Source organism: Entelurus aequoreus, linkage group LG01, assembly GCF_033978785.1.
Source record: "Entelurus aequoreus isolate RoL-2023_Sb linkage group LG01, RoL_Eaeq_v1.1, whole genome shotgun sequence".
Lineage (NCBI taxonomy): Eukaryota > Metazoa > Chordata > Actinopteri > Syngnathiformes > Syngnathidae > Entelurus > Entelurus aequoreus.
In genome coordinates, this window is record NC_084731.1 from 35,957,525 (window position 1) to 35,982,723 (window position 25,199).

General features: G+C 39.3%; 1 protein-coding gene across 4 annotated transcripts in view; it reads left to right on the top strand.

Annotated features, from left to right (window-relative positions):
• LOC133651184 (SLIT-ROBO Rho GTPase-activating protein 3-like) overlaps positions 1-24,428 on the top strand; it is a 121,783-nt gene extending 97,355 nt beyond the window's left edge. For 2 of the 4 annotated variants that reach the window (XM_062049185.1, XM_062049194.1), the window contains exons 16-22: positions 984-1,089; positions 1,156-1,383; positions 7,747-7,820; positions 17,029-17,209; positions 17,274-17,411; positions 17,475-17,730; positions 21,369-24,428. In XM_062049185.1, coding sequence (XP_061905169.1) covers positions 984-1,089; positions 1,156-1,383; positions 7,747-7,820; positions 17,029-17,209; positions 17,274-17,411; positions 17,475-17,730; positions 21,369-21,842 — 1,457 coding nt within the window. In that variant the 3' untranslated portion in view covers positions 21,843-24,428. The remainder of the gene's footprint in view (positions 1-983; positions 1,090-1,155; positions 1,384-7,746; positions 7,821-17,028; positions 17,210-17,273; positions 17,412-17,474; positions 17,731-21,368) is intronic. The other 2 variants (XM_062049204.1, XM_062049212.1) reach the window with 1 other exon arrangement.
• The last annotated feature ends 771 nt before the right edge of the window (positions 24,429-25,199 follow it).

Consider the following 25,199-nt stretch of genomic DNA (forward strand, 5'->3'; position numbering starts at 1 on the left):
CCAAAAAAGTTCATTTGATTGGTGAGCAATAAGGCTTGCTGGTAGCATCAAGGGTTGGAGTTGGGGGTTAAATCACCAAAATGATTCCCGGGCGCGGCGCCGCTGCTGCCCACTGCTCCCCAAGGGGATGGGTCAAATGCAGAGGACAAATTTCACCACATCTAGTGTGTGTGTGACAATCATTGGTACTTTAATCTTAATCTTAATCGATTGGCTTATCTCATTGACATTTTATTAAGGCTGCAATAATTCATGGATTACATTCAAACAAGCAGCAACAAAGTAAAAGTCTATATAGGTAGCTAACATTTTATATATTTTACTTAAATAACAAATGTTTTTGATTCAAACACATGTGAGGACATGTTAGCCTCTACAATTTGTATGTTAATTCTAAACAGTTTTTTGTCCAAATATCAAACACCCCTCAATCAATACATTTTCAAATGATTATGTGTTCAATTGCTAAATATATTGTCACTCATTTTATCATTTATCATTTATTTATTTTTTGTTTAGTTTGATTCTTTATGAATTATTTATTACCTGGTTTCATGCTCCACATTTTTTTTTTGAGAGTAAAAATTGCTCATTCATACAGCAGTGATGCATTCATACTGTAGTGACTAGGATGGCGAAAGCTGGATTTGTACCAGAATCCCTCAAGTTTCTGCCCTTGTTGTTATTGTTTATACAAAATCGGAGGAGAAGCACAGGCAAGCACAGGGTTTGGAGGGGAAAGAGCGAGCCAGCGTAATGTAGGGTGTTGCCTTAACGCAGAATCATCATCCAAACTTTCCAAAATATATATTTTTTTCACTCATCGCAGGTGTTCTCGGATCAGAACACTCGCATTTAGCAGGGACCTACTGAACATCATTTAAATGAGCGGAAATGGCAATTAAATTTAGCTTTTGGCTATTAAACATCCCCCTGTACTTTCTGATTTTGAAGCTCTGCTTTTTGTTGATGTTGTTTTCCAGAGCTGGACTTTGGTTCAGATCGAGCTCACCACCTTCAGCGGATTCTTTCCACTCTCGAGCAGCCTGTGGTCATCGTCCTGAGATACTTGTTTGCCTTTCTGAACCAGTAAGACACCTGAAACTGTTCTGTAACTGTACTGTAACCCTACTGTAAACACCTCTGTCCCTCCAGTCTCTCCCAGTACAGCGATGAAAACATGATGGACCCATACAACCTGGCGATCTGCTTCGGTCCCACACTGATGCCTATACCAGAGGACCAGGATCCTGTGGCCTGCCAGGCGCACGTGAACGAGGTCATTAAGACCATCATCATCCACCATGAGAACATCTTCCCAAGCCAGCGGGAGGTGGAAGGTCCTGTGTATGAGAAATGCATGGCTGGAGGACAGGACTACTGGTGAGTCCATGGACGATGTTTCTATAAAGCTATTAAAATACAAACAGTCATATACACACATAACTACCGTATTTTTCATGTACACAGAGCCCTGGGAACATTATTAAAGAGTGAATGCACGTCTGTGCTGCTGAAACCTAACACTCATAGAATTAAAACATGTTTAGCAACATGGTGATGTATTACAAGTGCAGTGAAGTGTACATTATGATGCATTACATGTGCAGTGAAGTGTACATTATTTCTAAAATCAGCACGCACTAAGGAGCCAAGGAAACCATTTTGCATGTTTAAGTGCCTATATAAAGCACACGGACGTTCGTGTGCTGCTGCAAAACTCTCGTGAAATCATAATGCATTTAATCATCGATATAGTGATATATTACATATGCAATGAAGCGTATATTGTCTTTAACATCAGTACACACTACGAGGACGCTACATCATGTTTTTTTAGTTGCTTGGTCGCTTTTTACGCACGTGCACGATTGTGCCCGACTCCTTCTACAAAAATGGAAGCAAGACATGTAAGTTAACTTCATGATTTGTCGTTAAATAAGGACTAAAAACATAAGATAATGTTGCACCTTTCTTATGACACAGAGCAAAAAGTCTTGCCTGTCAAAGTTGTCCCATCAGGTGGCGGTTTGGCAGTGATTATATCCAAAACAGCTGACTGTCATCAGCCCATTTTGATGTCTTTTTTATTAATGTTGAGTGAAAATAGCAGCATATTTACGTTCAAACATACAGTAATTCATCTTATAGTGTGTTTAAAGGCAGCAAGGCAGTGTTGTCATCACCGTGACGTCATCACAAGTCTCTGTTTGTGCCGTGTACAAGCATACGCTAAGCAGAGAGTTTTAGAACTCTACACTTTGGCCAGCGTTTGCAAAAGTCTGCATTTTTAAAGACAAAAGTATGTGTCTGCGTGTAGACAAGAGGCCTAAACGCAGAGATAAGTATGCGTTTATTAAGTATCCGTGTTCTTGTGGACATGGGATTATTTACGTGGCTCGACTTCGACAGCGTCTTCTCCCTGTCATCTTTGTTGCACCGGTAGTTGTTAGCGCTTCCATAGCAAAACTACTGACAGTTATAAGTTAGAACTGTACGCTACTTTTGTATTAGAAATGGCAACAGCGGAGGATGCGCGCCTCACAACAAGAGGATAGAAAAAAAGAAGGAGCTTATTGACAATGGCCGAAACTACAATGGTGGACGTACGCAAGTTTGCGGGATTTACAATACAATACACATCAGTAGGTACCAATAAGTAAGAAAAGTTGGTTTTGCATACTAGGTTGAAACAAAAAGCCAGATAATGGCTCAAAATGGTACCATTTTGGGGTCCTTCCATAATAATAGTTGTATTTTAAAGCACAGCACATCTAGCCGTAATGCGCTGACAATCCATCAAGCGGTGCGGCTTCATCACATCTAATCAAACTTATTATAAAGAGCTTTTCATACATAAAAGAAATGCACATGCATATGCACACATATGAACAAATGAATGTATGGCTTAGTACAGAGGAGCCAGGTGAGTAAACACTATCACAGGAGCATTTGCACTCGGGGCTCATCAGACCATGACCACCAGGACGCTAACACAAAGCGACCCCACGGCACGGCCGATAACTAACCCCTGATGCGGATGGCCCCCTCTGAGGAACGCTGGAAAGTAAAAATGATAAAACCGTGAGTAGAAATAAAGGATAAAAAACAAGTAAAACATTATTAAAAAACAAAAACAAACACGAAATATATCATAACTATCCATCCATCCATCCATTCATTTTATATCGCTTGTCCCTCTCAGGGTGGCGGTGGTGCTGGAGCCTATACCGGCTGCACTCGGGCGGAAGGCGGTGTACACTCTGGACAAGTAGCCACCTCATCGCAGGGCCAACACAGATAGACAGACAACATTCACACTCACATTCACACACTAGGGCCAATTTAGTGTTGCCAATCAACCTATCCCCAGGTGCATGTCTTTGGAGGTGGGAGGAAGCCGGAGTACCCGGAGGGAACCCACGCAGTCACGGGGAGAGCATGCAAACTCCACACAGAAAGTCCCTGAGCCTGGGGATCAAACCGAGGACTTTAGTAGTGTGAGGCACACGCACTAACCCCTGTTCCACCGTGCTGCCCATATCGTGACTAAATATAACTAAATAAAATCTTGCATAATTAATATGATAAAAAGTAAAGTACGAATGACTTCAATATAATGTATAAATATTACATAAAAACCAAATCAAAAAGGTGGGTCTTAAGCCTGCTCTTAAAAACATGAATGGTCTCTGTAGCCCTGAGGTCCTCCGGCAAGCTGTTTCACAGACGGGGGCCAAACTTCGTAGCTCACCGAAGTCGTACTTAAACATTTTGACAGATTTTTCCGTGTGTAATGTTTTCTATTCTCAATGAAACATTACCGTTTTGGGCTTGCTTATTAACCTGTACTTGCTAGCATAATATATTGAACAGGGGGCGTCAACATGCAGTCCACACGTATATCTTATGTGTGACTGCTATCTACTAGTTACACTCATCATTATACCATGTACCAAATTAAATTGCTTTGAGGTCGGTAAGCACAACCAAAATTAATCCGTACATTTGGCGCACCAGGTTAGAAAGCGCACTGTCGATTTCATTTATAGGAGTGCCTTGTCCCCCGCCTCTATATTATAATGTTAATATTGAATTATTTTGCATAAACCTTAAACAGTAATATTTGATTCATTTTTTTAAACAAGCTCAAGACCGAGTTATAATTTTGCCATGGAGTTATATTTGTGCCTTCATTTTTAGGTAGCAAGACCATTTCTGAACACAGGAAAATATATTTTACGAGCACATACATTCATTTTTTAAATAAATTCAATTCAGGCCAAAAATGAGTTAGTATAAGTGAATATAAACATGTTTTGTGCTCAATAAATGTGTTTGCTATTATCCATACTAACAATAATGCAATGCAATAAATACTGTTTTCTGCGCATCCATAAACCTGTGCATAAAACTACTTAGCAATTGTTGTTCCTCATTATTTATTGACCCCATTAGATAACACTAATCATAATGTAACTGGAGACCAAGCAGCCAATCAGAGCGTACATTTGCCCAGTTCTCTGATTGGTTGCTTTCTTGTAATGCTGTGTGCCAACCGTAGTGAGCGTAGAGAAAAAACCTGAGCAAGCGATATTTGATATGATAGTATCGTGGGTCCCCCTCTGCCACTGTTGCTCATCTCAGCTCCTGCCTGGAGGAAATAAACGCTTGGATGAGTCAAAACATCCTGCAGCTGAACGGCTCAAAAACAGAAGCCATCCAAACCGGTACTCCTCAACAACTTCGTTCTTCCCACATAACCTCAGTTTCAATTTTTGACCACAACTTTCCCTTCTCTTTTCCGTTACAAATCTTGGGATCAAATTTGACCCCCACCTCTCTTTCGACAACCATGTCACCCACATCTGCAGAACCTCCTTCTTTCACCTCTGTAACATCTCCAAACTTTGCCCCTTCCTCTGCCTTCCAGCTGCAGAGAAGCTTGTCCAAGCCTTTGTCTCCTCCAGGTTGGATTACTGTAATGCACTCCTCATCCCTGGCAGGAGCCTCCAAAAGCTCCTGTATGTTCAGAACAGACTGCCAGGGTCTTGATGAGGGTGTGGAAGTATGAGCACATCACCTCCATCCTCCGCACCCTTCACTGAGTACAAGGTCTTCCTGCACACCCACCACTGGTGATGCCCCCACTTACCTCACCAACCTCCTCACACTACACACCTCAGCTAGTACCCAGTCAGGCCAACAGCACTGTCTACTCGCACCCAGGACACGGCTCAAGACCATGGGGGACAAAGCTTTTGAAGCTGCCACTCCCCGTCTGTGGTACACCCTTCCTGACGGTGGATGCTTTTAAAAAAGGGCTAAAAACCTACATTTTTAAAGAAGCATATACGTAGCTAATTTTTAAATTGTTTTTTCACTGTTTTGTTTTAATGCTTTTATGACGTTTTTACCCTGTAGCACCTTGAGATGTTATTCAAATATTAAGTGCAACACAAATATCTATTATTATTAGAGATGTCCAATAATATCAGACTGCCAATATTATCGTCCGATAAATGCTTTAAAATGTAATATCGGAAATTATCGGTATCGATTTAAAAAAGTAAAATGTATGACTTTTTAAAACGCCGCTGTACGGAGTGGTACACGGACGTAGGGAGAAGTACAGAGCGCCAATAAACCTTAAAGGCACTGCCTTTGCGTGCCGGTCCAATCACATAATATCTGCGGCTTTTCACACACACAAGTGAATGCAAGCCATATTTGGTCAACAGCCATACAGGTCACACTGAGGGTGGCCGTATAAACAACTTTAACACTGTTACAAATATGCGCCACACTGTGAACCCACACCAAACAAGAATGACAAACACATTTCGGGAGAACATCCGCACCGTAACACAACATAAACACAACAGAACAAATACCCAGAACCCCTTGCAGCACTAACTCTTCTGGGACGCTACAATATACACCCCCGCTACACCCTAAAACACCTCAACCCCGCCCCCCCCAACTCCGCCCACCTCAACCTCCTCATGCTCTCTCAGGGAGAGCATGTCCCAAATTCCAAGCTGCTGTTTTGAGACATGTTTAAAAAAAAATAATGCACTTTGTGACTTAAATAATAAATATGTCAGTGCCATGTTGGCATTTTTTTCCATAACTTGAGTTGATTTATTTTGGAAAACCTTGTTACATTGTTTAATGCATCCAGCGGGGCATCACAACAAAATTAGGCATAATAATGTGTTAATTCCACGACTGTATATATCGTATCGGTTGATATCGGAATCGGTAATTAAGAGTTGGACAATATCGGAATATCGGATATCGGCAAAAAAGCCATTATCTAATTATTATTATTATTATTATCGTAAGTTAGTAGTGAAGTGAATTATATTTATATAGCGCTTTTCTCTAGTGACTCAAAGAGCATAACATAGTGAAACCCAATATCTAAGTTACATTTTTAAACCAGTGTGGGTGGCACTGGGAGCAGGTGGGTAAAATGTTTTGCCCAAGGACACAATGGCAGAAGGGGGGATCGAACCTGGAATTCTCTACCAACCGAGCTATACCGCCCCGTATGATATAGTAAATTGTAATATGATAAATGATTACCCTCGACCTACACCAAGCATCACAGTGTTATCTCTATAACTATATTCATAATTGTGTATTTTTTCGTGTGAAATATTTTATTTTGCTTGATTTTTTTTTCTGCATTGTTTAATTTGTTTATAGTTTCTTTATGATAAATCTGTCAGTGGTGCTTTGAAGTTTACATTTGTTTATTGTGGGCTTGAATGTGTTTTTCACTTTGGGTCCTCATAGACTTATTTAGTTCTTGATTATGATTATGTAAAATTATGTAAGATTAAATTAATTTCAATGATTCTTAAAAAAACAATACGTTGATATGAATTGTCTCTGATCCGCACAGGCTGAAATATGTACAGTACACAGAGTCACATAAATACCTTTCTAGAATGTGCTTTAACTTGACAAGGCCAAGCTTAGTAAGTTTTGGTGAATGATCATTATTGACTGCAGCTGGTAGTTTGTCTTTGGCACATTCGCTAGCCTGCTTGATCAATTAGGGCTGCAACTAACGACTATTTTGAAAGCCATCAAGTCATCCGCTATATTTTTATGAAGACCCACCAACCACCAGGTTGGTGGGTCTAATTAAGCCATGGAATTTTGAATTCAGCTCGAGAAGTTTTAAGTCATGCGCTAACAATACAGAATAAACTACCGTACTTCATTCATAAATATTTCATCATATTGAAACAGTGCTGTTATAACAAGCTAACTCCTGTGTCTCACATGTCTCGCTTTAAATGTTTCCGCATTACATACTGTAGATATCAAAAGCTTTGCCAATGAAGCAAGTTATTTGTGTCTTTGATGTGTTTATGGTGAAATATTTCAATGCTTTTCATGGGTTTTTTTGCGGTGTTTTGTTGCAGTGCAGCTATTTTTCTGTTTCTATTGCTGCTGCTTGCACTAAATCATGCATGTTTGTTTCCTGCCTGAAACTAACGAGTGATGACGTCACCGACTATTATCAACAAATTAATTTGTTTCATTATATCATTGTTTTTTTTACAACATCTACTAATTGTTGTGTAATCTACCCACTCTCAGAAAGTCCAAGATTCTTTCTTCAGACTAACAACTTAATCAAACATGTATGCCCATTAAGAAGTGTGCATGTCCTTGTGTTTTATAATATTATATTGTCATTATTATGATTATTACGTTCCCACACAGTGAGAGCCCCCACAGTGACGCCGGAGCTCTTGATGAGGTGGACAACGGCACCGGACCCAACACCAGCGATGACGGTGAGTTACAGCTCTAACTATTTTGAGTTATGTCAAATATGTCAGTAAAACTACATTTACATCTTTTACACTTGATGTGTATGTCTTTTACTGCAGAGCTTTTAGACGCATAACATTAATGTGGATTTAGATCAATGTAGATGACAATGGTACAATGTGTTTATTTAAAAAGGACAATACATAATAAGAAAGAATGGACATATATGTGAGATTATTGACAATGGCTAATTTCCATCTCCAGTCCCTCAGAATAATAAGTACCAAGAGTACATTATAGAATTATTATATAAGTACATTATAGAATAATAAGACACATATTTTAAACATGTTTAACAATCAATACATTTAAAGTTCCAAGGTTAAGGTGCCAAAAGTGCTGTTGGGAACATTCACTGCCACAAATGTACCTTGTACATTACACGAAAACAATTGATAAAATACATATTTCATAATATATGTACACCTTAAAGGCCTACTGAAACCCACTACTACCGACCACGCAGTCTGATAGTTTATATATCAATGATGAAATCTTAACATTGCAACACATGCCAATACGGCCTGGTTAACTGACCTTGAGGATAGCAGACGCGCTAGCCGAACGACCTCACCTTGACTTCCTCCGTCTCCGGGCCGCCAACCGCATCAGTGATCGGGTGAAGTCCTTCGTCGTACCGTCGATCGCTGGAACGCAGGTGAGCACGGGTCGTGATGAGCAGATGAGAGCTGGCGTAGGTGCAGAACTAATGTTTTTAGCATAGCTCTGTCGAGTTTCCTTAGCTAAGTTAGCTTCAATGGCGTCGATAGCAACAGCATTGCTAAGCTTCGCCAAGCTGGAAAGCATTAACCGTGTATTTACATGTCCAGAGTTTGGTAATATTGTTGATCTTCTGTCTATCCTTCCAGTCAGGGACTTATTTGTTTTGTTTCTATATGCAGTAAAGCCCGATGCTATCACGTTAGCTCAGTAGCTAAAGAGCTTCACCGATGTATTGTCGTGGAGATAAAAGTCACTGTGAATGTCCATTTCGCGTTCTCGACTCTCATTTTCAAGAGGATATAGTATCCGAGGTGGTTTAAAATACAAATCCGTCATCCACAATAGAAAAAGGAGAGAGTGTGGAATCCAATGAACCCTTGTACCTAAGTTACGGTCAGAGCAAAAAAAGATACGTTCTGCACTGCACGCTAGTCCTTCACTTTCACGTTCCTCATCCACAAATCTTTCATCCTCACTCAAATTAATGGGGTAATCGTCGCTTTCTCGGTCCGAATCTCTCTCGCTGCTGGTGTAAACAATAGGAAAATGTGAGCAGTCCTTCCTCCGGTGTCGTCACGCTACTTCCGGTAGGGGCAAGGCTTTTTTTTTATCAGAGACCAAAAGTTGCGAACTTTATCGTCGTTGTTCTATACTAAATCCTTTCAGCAAAAATATGGCAATATCGCGAAATGATCAAGTATGACACATAGAATGGATCTGCTATCCCCGTTTAAATAAAAAATATTCATTTCAGTAGGCCTTAAACACATTCATTTTATACCAGCCGTTTATAAACTATTTTTACCATTTCCATAGGCCTTACTAAATAATGCTTGTGTTGGTAGTTATCTTATATTTACAAGAATTGTGTTCCATGAGAGTTGCTTGAAACCCCACCAAATATTCCCTTCTGGATCTAATTGAACTGTTATCTTTTCTCTTACCGTGTTTTAGACAGGAGGCGGTGCTGCAAAGTTTAAGAAATCGGTTTTACAAAAACTAAATCAGCATACTTTATTAAGTTTTCACAATTCATTATTTTATATTTCTCTAGTATTCTGCAATAATGATACATGCTGGTCCTTTTATTTACTACTTTTAATACTGTGGATGTATTTGTCATTTAAAAATGCATAATCATTGAATTAAAGTACAATTTAGCAGAGTTTATTTCTTATACTGTGAATCTGAAACTGAATATTTTATACTTGACTTTATTTAGTTGTTTTAACTTGCTGCTGAAAAGATTTCTGTAAAAACTACACAACTCCTAAATACGTCAAACCTTGAACTACCCTGAGTATTTTTTAAATTTTTTCAACTGACCTGGCAACATTAAGGTGTAAATGTGAGCATACTCTGACATAGCAGTGTTATTTTTTTTGGCCCTACAACACAGCATTGTCTGTGTACATCTGACTAAGTACTGTATATTAGATGGACAAATGTGTGGTACGCCATTAATGTAATAACGGGCCAAAGATCAAACCTTGTGGCAGATTATAATTGGACAGTTTTGTTGAAAAGGTTCATTAAAAAGGCTCAAATACAACTTTTAATTTTCAAGGCCTTAAAAAGTCTTAAAAAGTTTGGAATATCTGGAATAAAACAATAAAATTGATACCACATTTGATAAGGGACCGAGTTCAGGAACTTAAACTTGTAGAAATGTGTGTTTGTGTTTCCACCAGTAGTCATACTTGCTAACCCTCCCGATTTTTCCGGGAGACTCGCGAATTTCAGTGCCCCTCCCGAAAATCTCCTGGGCCAACCATTCTCCCGAATTTCTCCCGATTTTCACCAAGACAACAATATTAAAGGCGTGCCGCGATGGCATTGCCTTTAGCGTCCGCTTTTTCTCCATACAAACAGCGTGCCGGCCAAGTCGCATGTTGTATGCGGCTTCTACAGACACACGTAAGTGACTGCAAGACATACCGTATTTTTCGGAGTATAAGTCGCTCCGGAGTATAAGTCGCACTGGCCGAAAATGCATAATAAAGAAGGGAAAAAACATATATAATTCGCACTGGAGTATAAGTCACATTTTTTGGGGAAATGTATTTGATAAAACACCAAGAATAGAGATTTGAAAGGCAATTTCAAATAAATAAAGAATAGTGAACAACAGGCTGAATAAGTGTACGTTATATGACGCATAAATAACCAACTGAGAACGTGCCTGGTATGTTAACGTAACATATTATGGTAAGAGTCATTCAAATAACTATAACATATAGAACATGCTATACGTTTACCAAACAATCTGTCACTCCTAATCGCTAAATCCGATGAAATCTTATACGGCTAGTCTCTTACGTGAATGAGCTAAATAATATTATTTGATATTTTACGGTAATGTGTTAATAATTTCACACATAAGTCGCTCCTGAGTATAAGTCGCACCCCCGGCCAAACTATGAAAAAAACTGCGACTTATAGTCCGAAAAATACGGTACTTGATGAACAACAGCCATACAGGTCACATTGAGGGTGACCGTATAAACAACTTTAACACTGTTACAAATATGCGCCACACTGTCAACCCACACCAAACAAGAATAACAAACACATTTCGGGAGAACATCCGCACCGTAACACAACATAAACACAACAGAACAAATACCCAGAATCCCTTGCAGCACTAACTCTTCCGGGCTACAATATACACCCCCGCTATCACCAAACCTCGCCACCCCCAAACCCCGCCCCCCACATCTCCCGAATTCGGAGGTCTCAAGGTTGGCAAGTATGCCAGTAGTCAATACAAATCAGGCTAATGACGGATGGATGAGTGATACAGTATATTTCTATTTTGATATTATGTGTAATATAAACAGACAATGATAGGTCATATTTATTTTAACAAGGTGTGGGTAAGTGAAATACAAAGCAATAATTTACAAAACGATACGATTTAAAAACAAAGAGTACCAGATTTTACATAAAAAGGTGTTGGCCCTGCGATGTGGTGGCGACTTGTCCAGGGTGTACCCTGCCTACCGCCTGAGTGCAGCTGGGATAGGCTCCAGCCCCACGACCCCCCAGACCACCCAGCGACCCTGAAAAGGACAAGCGGTAGAAGATGGATGGATGGTTAGGTTTTTGTCCACAGTGTCCAACAGTCAGAAACTCATCCCGTCAATAAATTATGAATTCGTGAGGGTCAGGCGAGTCATTTTGGTCTATTTCAGCTGTAAATAACAATATATAAATAATAAATGTCAGTGTTTACCCCACAGCAACAACACAAGCTGTTTAGCATTAGCATTCGGTTCATTTCGGTTGATACAAATAACTACACTGAGGGCGTGTCACTGACTACTTTTACAACATGTAACAAAGTAAATATTAAATATTTGATGTTATTTAGCTTTGTTCCACTAAACCTTTAGTTCACATTTCTCATCAAACTAAGAGGTCGTAGTCCCAGTGAGCAACTCGAGTTGCCGCTGCGAAGTCCGACTGAATACTTTATATTCCTCTGTAAATAAGTTTAAAAGAGTCCGTCCACTTCTTGTAGCTATGCATATTGAAATTAAGTTTGTAAAGATTCACAAACAGCAAGAAACTGCACACTAGTTTAAAGACCGAAAAATTGCAAAATAGTTCCACAAATCAGCGTTCTTCAGCACGAAGATGCCACACAAAATTTCCTGCAAGTCGAAAGTTCCTTTCGTTCTTCTTTCTCTCCAATGCATACTTGCCAATCTTGAGACCTTAGAATTAAGGAGATATTCAAAAGGGCCGCAAAGAAAGAAAAAAAGAAAAATGAAATATTTGAATTTTGCCGTGTTCATTTATTTGACAAACAAAATGCCAGTCCACAGTACCTGTGCAAATGGTGGATGGTGGTGATATTTCAATGAATAAAATCAAGTTTTAAAGTTAAAGTACCACTGATAGTCACAAACCCACTAGGTGTGGTGAAATTATCCTCTGTATTTGACCCATCCTCTTGTTCCACCCCCTGGGAGGTGAGGGGAGCAGTGAGCAGCAGCGGTGGCCACGCTCAGGAATCATTTTGGTGATTTAACCCCCAATTCCAACCCTCGATGCTGAGTGCCAAGCAGGGAGGAAATGGGTCCCATTTTTATAGTCTTTGGTATGACTCGGTCGGGGCTTGAACTCACGACCTGCCGATCTCAGGGCGGACACTCTAACCACAAGGCCACTGAGTAGGCTTATATACATAACTATAAATAACATATGAATAAATAACAAAAGACGAAATAAAACAAAAACAAAAAAGACAAACATTGCTCAGATTAGCCATCAATCTATGCAATGTATGTTAGATATAAAAGTAATCATCAAAAAGAACTCAAAACATAGCCTATACATACAGTACATAGGCAGAGAACGCGTGTTTCCTCTTCTTTCTCGCCATGTCTGACACATGATGTCTCTTCTTCTGCTTCTTCTGTTCTGATTGCCGCGCTTGACTTCGAGGTGTAACCGTTATTATTGTTCAGCCAGAAACGACGCCCGGTGAAGGATGGTGTAGCAATACTGTTGTCCGGGTTGAAATAGGGAGAACTGTGTGAGAACGGTGGCCCTGGTAGATTTCCGTGAGAGGCACTAAAAATCGGGACACTCCCGGGTAAATCGGGAGGGTTGGCAAGTATGATCCACTGTCAAGTACTGTATGTTTTAGTAGAAACACAAGAAATAAGAAATTGTCACTCTGTAAAACAACTTAGGGGACGAGTTAAAAACGTGTTCTAACATGATTCAATTTAAAACACTGTTTAATAAAGAAGTACTGAAGAAGTACGAGGAGGAAAGAGAGTAATGCCGTCAGCACAGAGCTATGGGAAAGAGGTGTATGCACTGCAAAAAGTCAGTGTTCAAAAACAAGAAAAAAAAATACAAAAATGAGGGGTATTTTACTTGAACTAAGCAAAATTATCTGCCAATAGAACAAGAAAATTCGGCTTGTTGAGACTTTCCAAAACAAGTAAAATTAGCTAACCTCAATGAACCCAAAAAATACCTTAAAATAAGTATTTTCTACGGAGCCCCTAAAGCAGGGGTGTCAAACTCATTTTAGATCGGGGGCCACATGGAGAAAAATCAACTCCCAAGTGGGCCGGACTGGTAAAATCACGGCACGATAACTTAAAAATAAAGACAACTTCAGATTGTTTTCTTTGTTTAAAAATAGAACAAGAACAAATCCTGTTTTTTTTTGTTTTTTTTTACAATTACCTGTTGCCGTTAATAGTATAGATACTTTATTTGTTGTTATTTATATTTTCTGAATAAATTATGTAATAATGTTCATCAGTCAACTCACTGGTGTTAATGTCCAATCTATCAAGATAAGAAAATGCTATCAAAATCAAATTACAGTGTGTTATTTATGTAGTTTGATCATTTTCCTTGACTGATACTGTCATAGGTGCCGATCTACATTTCTGCCAGTGGGTGCTCGGTGTGTGTGTATTAAAATACCGTACGTTTGACACTCCTGACCTAGTGGTAGGCCAAAGAAACAATATTTTATCACAACATCCGGTTTCGGTTTCTAATTAAGAAGACCACATTTTCGGTGCATCACTTGTTAATAGTGCCCGAATAATAGGCACTATTACACATGTTCAGTGGCCTTGTGGTTAGAGTGTCCGCCCTGAGATCGGTAGGTCGTGAGTTCAAACCCCGGCCGAGTCGTACCAAAGACTATAAAAATGGGAGCCATTACCTCCCTGCTTGGCACTCAGCATCAAAGGTTGGAATTGGGGGTTAAATCACCAAAAATGATTCCTGAGCGCGGCCACCGCTGCTGCTCACTGCTCCCCTCACCTCCCAGGAAGTGAACAAGGGGATGGGTCAAAAGCAGAGGATGAATTTCACCACACCTAGTGTGTGTGTGACAATCATTGGTACTTTAACTTTAATACAAAGAATTGCTATTGTGACATCCAGTGGACACATTTAGAACAGCAGTTTCTTTCATTCAAAAATTTCAGGTACATTTTCATACTTTGCAAACTCATCCCGCGGGCCGGATAAAATTGTCCGCGGGCCTGATCCGGCCCTCGGGCCGTACGTTTGACACCCCTGCCCTAAAGGGACATGGGAATTTTTTTTTTTTTAGACATGTATCTCGTGGCCACGAGAAACTTTTTATAAAAAAAAAATAATAATAAATAAATAATTTTTTTTTTTTTTTTTTTTTTTTTTTTTTAATAAAAAGTTTCTCGTGGCCACGAGAAAGTTTCTCGTGGCCACGAGAAAGCATTGGATGCGTGCTGATGGTTTGGTGTGTGTTAAAATGGCAATTTAGGAGTTAATATGGCTGTATTTCCAATTAGGACTTATATATTATATATACACATATAAATTATATGGGTAGATATTTGCTCTAAAAAGGGTATTTCAACAAGTAAACAGTACAGTAGGTAGTTGATGTTGATATATGTAATGCACATAAGGGTATTCTTGTCAGATGCGCGTGTGTAAATATGCGATGTGTAAATATCAAAATATTACGTACGTTGAATCACTTTTTGTCAGGCAGTATTACATTTAATGACAATTTTACATAAATGAATACATCCAAACACCTTGTACATATTTATTATGTGCAGGAAGAAATAACAGTTACAATTGTGTGTGTATCTTCCAAGCAAGAAAGAAGTTTGATCACATCAACATGGGACTAACGGACACACTCCGCTTCGCTGCAGGTCCGCAAGCCACGCCCACCCCCACAGCCACAGAAGAGAAAAACTGTCCTTTCCCGGGCATGATAAAGTCTTAAATAATGTCAAACACGTAGCGTTACAATAACCAGGAAGATAAAGTGTTTGTCTCACACCTACTAATCAAGCATTCACATTTTGCCACAACACACATGGGGGAAAGTCCTAATTGGAAATACAGCCATATTAACTCCTAAATTGCCATTTTAACACACACCAAACCATCAGCACGCATCCAAAAAAAAAAAAAAAAAAAATTTTTTTATTTTATTTTTTTTTTAATAAAAAGTTTCTCGTGGCCACGAGAAAGTTTCTCGTGGCCACGAGATACTTTCTCATGGCCACGAGATACATGTCTAAAAAAAAAAAAAATTCCCATGTCCCTTTAGGGGCTCCGTAATTTTCTCACTAATAACAAGTGCACTTTTCTTGGTAGAAAAATAAAATGAGACCTTTTTTGCTCAATATGTTGAAACATATTCTTAAATTAAGTAAATGCTAGTGCCATTATCTTGACATAATGATATGCGCTCTGCATCATGATTTTTTTGTTTCATGCTTGAAATAAGAAACTACTACTTTAAAAAAAGTAGTTTTATACTTGTGAGTGTTGATGACAGCTTTGCATCAGTTGATATTCTAATTTCAAGCATGTTTTACTCAATATAGGTCATAAAATCTCAGCAACAAGCTGTAATATCTTACTGAGATCATTTAGGACCAAAACCCTTAAAACAAGTAAAACATAAAATCTGCTTAGTGAGAAGAATTATCTTATCAGACAGAAAACAAGCAAATATCACCCTTATTTGAGATATTTAATCTTACTTAGATTTCAGTTTTTACAGCGTGGTCAGAGAGTGTTTGGGCCTGTGTTTGTGTGTGTGTGTGTTTGTGTGTGTGTGTGTGTGTGTGTGTGTGTGTGTGTGTGTGTGTGTGTGTGTGTGTGTGTGTGTGTGTGTGTGTGTGTGTGTGTGTGTGTGTGTGTGTGTGTGTGTTTGTGTGTGTGTGTGTGTGTGTGTGTGTGTGCGTGTGTTTTGTCTCGTCTTGTCTTGTCTCATACTAACAGGGGTATTGTATTGTTAGTGTACAGGAGTTGTTCTTGTTTTTGTTTGTATGGTATTGTTCTTGTATTATATTGTTTATGTTAAATGTGGAATGAGTGAGAGGGGTTGGGATATTATAAGCATCTGCTTCATCCAACCCCTTTTCAAGCCTTGCACAAATGTCTCCGCCAAGATGTAAAAAAAAATGTGTTGTTGTACTGTGCAGGTTTGAAATAAATACTTCAATTCAATTATTTGCATACTCCATTCTCATGGTGGTTGAACCTTTGAATACGAAGTTTTAGAAACACCCCGACTGTGTTCGACCAATCAGCGTTCGACAGCACAGCCCGCCCCTCTAAGGTTCCTTGGAACTCCCAAAGGTCCCACTTTGCTACCAGGAACTAAAATAGCTCCTGTGGAACTTTATTTACCCAGGTAGTTTTTGGTGGAAACGCAAGGGGGTATTCCATTTACTCAAAGTTTATGTAAAAGAAAAAGGCCTAACTTGAGTTCGAAAAATGTGCAGTCATTAATATTATTAACAATGCGTGATTTATGCCTTTATTAAGTGGATAAAATATTGTCCCAACAACATCGACAGCAACATTTTTTTAAGAAGTAGAATATTTTTGTTATTTTGTAGTGTGAAAGTAATCAGATTACTATCAAAGGTTTATCTTGGTGTTTGTCAGAGTTGGAGCAGATCGAGGCCATCGCCAAGTTTGACTACGTCGGTCGAAGTCCCAGGGAACTTTCCTTCAAGAAGGGAGCGTCGCTCTTACTGTACCTGCGGGCGTCTGACGACTGGTGGGAGGGGCGCCATAACGGCGTGGACGGTCTGATCCCTCATCAGTACATTGTGGTGCAGGACATGTAGGTGAAGATGTACATTCATGTCTCCTCATGTTGGTGAGGACACAATGTCTTTGTGCTGAAGGGACGACGCCTTCTCAGACAGCATCCCGAGCAGTGAGGCCAGCAGCGGTTACCATGACGAGCGCTCCTCGTCCAGACACGAGCAACAGTCTTTGCCAGAACATTCTCTGGAACAACGCTTCGGGGCCGCTTTGGGAAGGTAAAGTTTGTCGTATTTAGCGCACCTGAGTGTCCACCTGATGCCCCGACGTCCTCCTTCCAGGCTGCGAGTGCGTTCTGAAGGCGCTCCGCTCCAGCGCCACAGAAACGGCGAAGATCAGAGCCCCACCAGACACGCCGACCTGCCCCCAAAGGTGGCGCCACGGCCCTGCAGCCCTCACAAAATGGCGGTGAGCAGAAGCCTGACAGACAGCCCGGAGAAACGGCGTCTCACCACTTTTCAGCGGTCGTCTCCCGCCACGCCTCGACACGCCAGCGTTGGACACCACAAGACTTTCGAGGCTGAAGCGCTCGCTGACGTGAGTTACCACAAAATTAGGTACACCTGCACGATTAATTGACAGGTGTTCCTTCTACCAGAACTACACAGAACACATCAAGGTCGGTACACAAATGTACACAAAGGTGAAATTAAACAGTAATAATAAAGAACAATGTCTTTATTTTATTGCACACTGGAAGGGAGGGACAGACAGGAAGTATCAAGTAATGAGACCACTACGCTGCTTAGTTTATCAGTGTTTGTGTCATGAAAGCAGATTATTTCACACGTTCAAAAATATAATATTTATCCTTCATGATGATTGCAACGTTTAAGCCAAACCCTTGGCAAACATCATGGAGGAAAAATGGTTCATTAAAAAAAACAAAAGTGATGTTTAATTTCTTTAGATTAACAACACACTACTACCATTTGAAACAAATAAACTACTGTACATATTTTTCTGGAATCAGTAATCAATTAAATTATTCATTAATTGTTGAAATAATAAATGATTTATTGTAATTGTACATAAATGACACATTTATAATAATAATAATAATACCTCGGATTTATATAGCGCTTTTCTAAGTACCCAAAGTCGCTTTACATGTTTTTCTGAACCCATCAATCATTCACACCTGGTGGTGGTAAGCTACTTTCGTAGCCACAGCTGCCCTGGGGTAGACTGACGGAAGCGTGGCTGCAATTTGCGCCTACGGCCCCTCCGACCACCACCTATCATTCATCATTCATTTCACCGGTGTGAGCGGCACCGGGGACAAAGGGTGAAGTGTCCTGCCCAAGGACACAACGACAGCGTTTTTGTTTTTTTTGTTTGTATTTATTTATTTATTTATTTATACATTTATTTATACATTTATTTATGTATTTTGTTCCAATTATAATGAATTAATGACGCACTTAGGTAATTATTTAAAGATTGATTTATTTTTCTCTAATTTGACTCGCCATAATTGTGAATTGTTGCAAGACTCACATTAATTTCAGACAGTTATGTAACATCCAATTTATAAGCCACAACTTTTTTCCCACACTTTAAACCTTGCAGCTTACACAATAATAACACAATCATTTATGGATTTTTTCCGGGTTCACGAGCTTAATACTGCCAGTAAATGTATCCTTGTCACATCAGCAGGGCCGTAACCAGGATTTGCCAAATACCGTATTCCGAAATTGGTGGTCCAAGAGGAGCTTTGAAAGGCTGAAATCCCGACACCATATGTGTCAGGTTCAAACACTGATGACATCTATTAAACAAGACAAGAAGCAAGGAATTAAACAGAGACAGAATTATATTTGGCTCAATTGAGGAGAGACGTCTAGGATGTACTCTTGCACAGTCTCCACTACGCTCTGGTGAAAGATTGTACGCCTCCTCTTTTATTTGGACTTTATTACATGGCAACAGCTGTTTCTAAGGGACGGGGGTCATAAACAGCCATCGCCTTTGATTAAAACAGTTCAAAGAAAAGGTCGTAAAACAGTTCACAGAAAAGGGCGTAAAACAGTTCAAAGAAGCGGTGCCTGGAGGGGAGTCTGGTCCTGCTTCCTCTTCGCTTTGTAGATCTCGGGTCAAGACAATATATTTCTGTTGATTACAATACATCAAAGAAACAGAACACCTTCATGTTGCTTCCCTCCTACACAGTGGAGTTTTACAAGCCTTCTTCTTGGTAGGTTTAAAGACAGCTTTTGTATTCTCGCCGGGAACTCATGGCAACACAAAGTTTTGTGACAACTTAGATACAATTATTCTAACAGTATGAGTAATATCACTGTGAGCAACACAATGAACGATCCACTTTTTGAATTACCATGCTAAAGTTAAGCGTAATAAACAATTTCAAAATAATTAAATCATAAATTTAAAAACTTTACAACTCTGACACTGGTTTGTACCCAAGACCTTGTGCTTTGAATTCCAAGTACTATTAACTTGGAATTCAAATAAAAATATTTCTTCATATTCTAATCAGTGACATGATGTGGCCAGGAATAGTTTTGGGGTAAAATTCGATAATTCACATTTGACAGGCACTTCTTTACACAAAACGGGGCCCCATAAAGACAGCGAAGCCCTATGCACAGAGTGTGTTTTACATTTCAGGCACTCACGTGACACCAGTATCATACCGACAGCGTTTCCCATCCATTTCATTCAGGTGAAACCAACTTAGTGACATCCGTATAATTTAATTTTAAAGTTATGTTGACAGCACATTTTGGATCAGATGATGTCTAAATTAAAAGTGAACTTCATTGCGTTACGTTGTTGTTTGGAGTTGCATGACCAAAGATGCTATATTGAGAGAGGATGAGCGACCGCATGGTGATGGACAGCACACACGATGGCCTACACAGAGCATATTTGCAGTTAGTCATATCATCTTCTTTCGTGTCCTCAATGGTAGTTACGACCATGCACATCAGCCCAGTGAAATAGTTGAAGACACAATGAGCTCATAGGCCTCAAAATGAAAGTAAAAAAGACAAAATGTCGGGCGGAGCAATTCTGAGTCCATATGACTTCAAAAAATACTTCAGCAGGTTCAGTGCAGCGGAGGAAGAGGATGATGAAGATATTTGTGGTACAAACACTTTCTTTTGTTACAGTAAACACAAGAATCTGTGTGAATATTATGATATATGGCCGACATAAAAGTGAAGTGGGTGTGGCTTATATTTGGTGCGCTTTATAGTGCGGAAAAATAATGATACTCTGCGTGTTTTTTTTCATGGAATGTAAAAATACGAGAAAGATGGAACAAGGCATGCAAACTATAACCACAGTGATAATCCTATTGTTAAATGTGAAATTGAAAATATTGAAAATGTGAAAATGAAAATATTGAAAGTATAAAAACTGAACTATTGGATTTTTGGAAGCAAAAGTCCTGAAGTTTGATTCCTTTGTGGAAAAAGATGAACGAGCACAGGCCTCCATACTCAGCTGATGTGCTTCTGATGTCTCTATGACAGGGGTGTCAAACTCATTTTAGATCGGGGGCCACATGGAGAAAAATCTACTCCCAAGTGGGCCGGACTGGTAAAATCACGGCACGATAACTTAAAAATAAAGACAACTTCAGATTGTTTTCTTTGTTTAAAAATAAAAGAAGCACATTCTGAAATTGTCCAAACCATAATGTTGTTGGTTTGTTTTTTTTACACTTACATGTTGCGGTTAATAGTATTCTATCTTTATTTGTCGTTATTTATATTTTTTTGAATAAATTATGTGATAATGTTCATCAGTCAACTCATTGGTGTTCATTTTCAATCTATCAAGATGAAAAAAATTTGTCAACATCAATTTACAGTATGTTGTTTATGTAGTTTGATGATTTTCCTCGACTGATGTACTAACATCATGTGGTTTATTTTGTACATATGTAGCGTCATCTGCAAAGATACAAAGAATTGTTATTGCGACATCTAGTGGACACATTTAGAACAGCTGTTTCTTTCATTCAAAAATTTCAGTTTCATTTTTATACTTAGCAAACTCATCTCGCGGGCTGGATAAAACCTGTTGGCGGGCCTGATCCGGCTCTTGGGCCGTATGTTTGACACCCCTGCTCTATGATCACTTCTTCATTCATCATTTTCATAATCTAACATCCTTTTTCCCTCTGCTGTGTCTGTCAGGACATCGAGAAAACCATGAACACTGCACTTGATGAGCTGCGTGAGCTGGAGAGACAGAACGTTGCCAAACACGCTCCAGATGTGGTCCTGGACACGCTGGAGCCTCTAAAACACTCTGTTGGTTCTGGTCCTGGTCAGGAGGTACCAGGTAGTCCCCTTCACACCATGGCCATCAGAGATCCCGACGCAGCCCAAAGGAGGAGCAGCAGCAGCTCCTCCTCTGAAACCATGACAACCTTCAAACCTGCCCTAGCGGCACGAAGGCCCAACGCGCCCGTCAGGCCGCCGCCCGTCAGACCAGTGAGGCCGGCTCCCGTACTCACACAGGGTCAGAACCCGCACCGATCCAGTAGCTCCAGTTCTTCAGGTCTGGGAAGTCCGGGCATGACTCCCACTGACAGGGTGTTCCCCAAAGCGCCGTCCCCATCCCCGTCCAACTCCTCGTCCTCTTCAGACAAACAAGCTAACTTGTAGAAGGCTTGTAATTTCTCATACAGTACAGTCACTATACACCTACTTATTAGCATAAAGCCTAAATGTTGCCATCAATCTGACACTCAGTAGATCATTGTTACTTGAAATATTTCAAGATCGTGGAATGACTTTGCCATGATTATAACCAGAATAAAGGAACTAAATAAACAACTTAAACATATCATAAGAAGACGATGTAATAATAGCACCAATTTGTATCATTTTTACTACTGATTGTTAGTACAAAGTAGTAAAGTCAATAACAACTTACTCAAATCCTTCCATCATCTTATTTCCCATAATTTAAAAAATACACTTAAACAAGTTACAACATATTTCAAAACATAGAAACACAGAAAAAAATACTGACACCATCCTGGATATCAATATATCGATATTTGGATCATTAGCATAGTTGCTGAATCTTTAGGAGTTACACAACTTTTTGCACTACAAAGTACTGCATTACTTTTAGGGTACAAATACACCATCGGCTGGTACTTTTCAACGTGTCGTCGTGTTGAACTCTTTTATCGGAATTCAAGTATGTGAGGCTAAAATTGGCAGCTTGGCGCAGGAGGAGGGTGGGGCTTAACGGAAAGGGGCAGGGCCTGGAATTAAATCCATACGCTGTGGGGGGGATTTGAACTGTGTCGTGGCAGTAGAAGTAAACACAACTTGGATGGCAAATGTAAAAAAAAAAAAAAGACAATAAAAAGACTTTTATATGTCTCGATTTACTTGACTGCTTCTGGTCCTCATGTTGTGGGCTTCGCTGAAATAGACGCAGGGTGTCAAACTCATTTTAGCCCAAGTGGGCCGGAATGGTAAAATCACGGCATGATAACTTAATAATAAAGACAACTCCAGGTTGTTTTCTTTGTTGTATTTTGGCCAAAAATAAAACAAGCACATTATGAAAATGTACAAATCACAAATAAACCTCTGGACAAAACACTTCAAGTTTGTCGAAAAGTCTGAGGAAATTGGTGCAGCTTCAAAAAACACAAAATGCTTAGACTTGGTCTCAGTGTATCAACAAAGCCAGGATTAAATTTTAAGTCACAGTCTTTCTGGGATTGAACAAAAACACAACATCTTCTAGGTATCAAATACCTCCTTTGTCATGTCCACATATCAATCCAGTGCTAACTCAACAATCCGTAAGAAACGGAGGTAAAAACTATTCAAAATGGGTAAGTAAGGGTGCTAAATGACGATGTGTTCGAAGCAAAAGACGTAAAACGGCAGGTTTTAAGTTTCATGTGGGTCGAGGAGGAGGAGCCACAGTCACCCTTTATTGTGTACCTGTTGCTTGGCCTTGGTATAAACCGTTTGCTTGTCTAACAGAATTACTATTGTGACATCCAGTGGACACATTTAGAACAGCAGTTTCTTTCATTGAAAAAAAAAAAACAGCTCATTTTTATACTTGGCAAACTCATCATCTTTTCGGCCGTACGTTTGACACCCCTGCCCTAAATAATACCCGAATAAGGAGGATTATTTCCCCTTCAGCTGTAGCCACATGTTTACCTTGTGGTACGGTACGGTGCGGCATGCCGTACGTTGATTTGGTTCTTGTTTACACAGCGGGCTTGACACTAAACAAGTCAATTTAACTCGGAAGAAAACAAAAAACGTCAAACTTTTGTTGTACGCCGTATCGCCTCGTGGTGGCAAATATTGTTTGTGGTTCTTAAATGAGACCAAGAAATACTTTAATTGCACAACTCAAAATGTTGCTGAGTAATTCTAGTACAAGCAGCATATTAATATCCTATTAAACCTCATAGTACATTTACGATACTACTTCTCCCAAATGAAGTTACAATACGCTCTGACGTCGTGATTTGTTTTCAATATTCAAATTCAAACTAACGACTAAAGCACAAAGTAGCTAAAAAGTGTGTTTAGCCATCTGAGCTAACAGATGTTAGCATTTTTATAAAGGCTTCAATAAACACACCATTCCACATAACTTGGACCTAGGAATGAATGCAGTTATCATATACTATGTACTGTTTATTTACCATGTACTATGCTATGAACTGTATATGTACTATGTACTATACTTTGAAGTACTGCACTTGAAAGCACTAGCGTGTCATTTGTACTAGAAACGTGATGATAGCTTCAACCATGTGGTGTCATGATCATAAACACACTAGAAATATTTCCCTTGGATTGAATGCTGAACTCTGACTTGCGTAAATAATAAATAACAATGTATGATAGACACAGGATATATTATCATCTCTAGTCTGTAGAATTTTGTAACTCCTACCCTCGCACATGCAGTCATTAAAGACTACGTTGAAGACAAATAGTCTTTGTCTTTTGTCTTCAATTTTTGTATTATTATTCACTAAATTACTAATTTTGCACCATTTTTGGCATCACAAACAGGACATAGAAAAGTGTTTTTAATGTACTGTATTATTATTTTTATTTTTTTTGCAGTTTTCCCATCTTGCCCAGCAGATGGAGACATTGTCCAACTCAGACTCGTGTATAAAGTTAAAAAAAAAAAGACTTTATTCAGGACTCTGACTAAAATACTGTAACCAACTAAGTACTTTCTTAAGATAGAACTCAAAATAAACAGAGACAAAAAAAGATTCATTTTTTTGGATTGTTTTGATTCTTGACTAAAATAAAATGTAGCTATTTTATTTAGGTCTTCTCTTAGACGTTAACAATTATTTGTATGTTTATGCAGATTTTCAAGAATATTTCAAAAGATTACATACAAGTTTAAAAGTCTTTGTTTTTTTACACATGAAGATCGCTGTAGTTAGCCAGCTAAGTGTAGCGTGATTGAATTACCTGGACTACACGACCTTAGTAAAGATAAGCTAATTGCTATGTCAACCAGTGCCTTAGTGCAGTGTTTTTCAACCACTGTGTGCTGATGGTTTGTCGTGATAACAATATGCAGACGACAGCGGGAGGCAGCGTGTACGTAAAAAGGTACCTAAAGCTTAAACCAAAAATAAACAAAAGGCGAGTGCCGCTAAGAAAAGGCTATGCAAAACAAAACTAAAAACTGAACTGTCTGCAAAGTAAACAAAAACAGAATGCTGGACGACACCAAAGACTTACGGAATGTGCAGCAGAGACGGCGTCCACAAAGTACATCTGCACATGCCATCACAATCAACAATGTTCCCACAAAGAAGGATAGCGTCCGCACAACTTAAATAGCCTTGATTGCTAAAACAATGGTGAATAGCGCTCAAAGGAAGACATGAAACTGCTACAGGAAAATACAGACAAAAGAGGAAAAACCACTAAAATAGGAGCGCAAGACAATAAGTAAAACACTAGACACAGGAAAACACCAAAACACTCAAA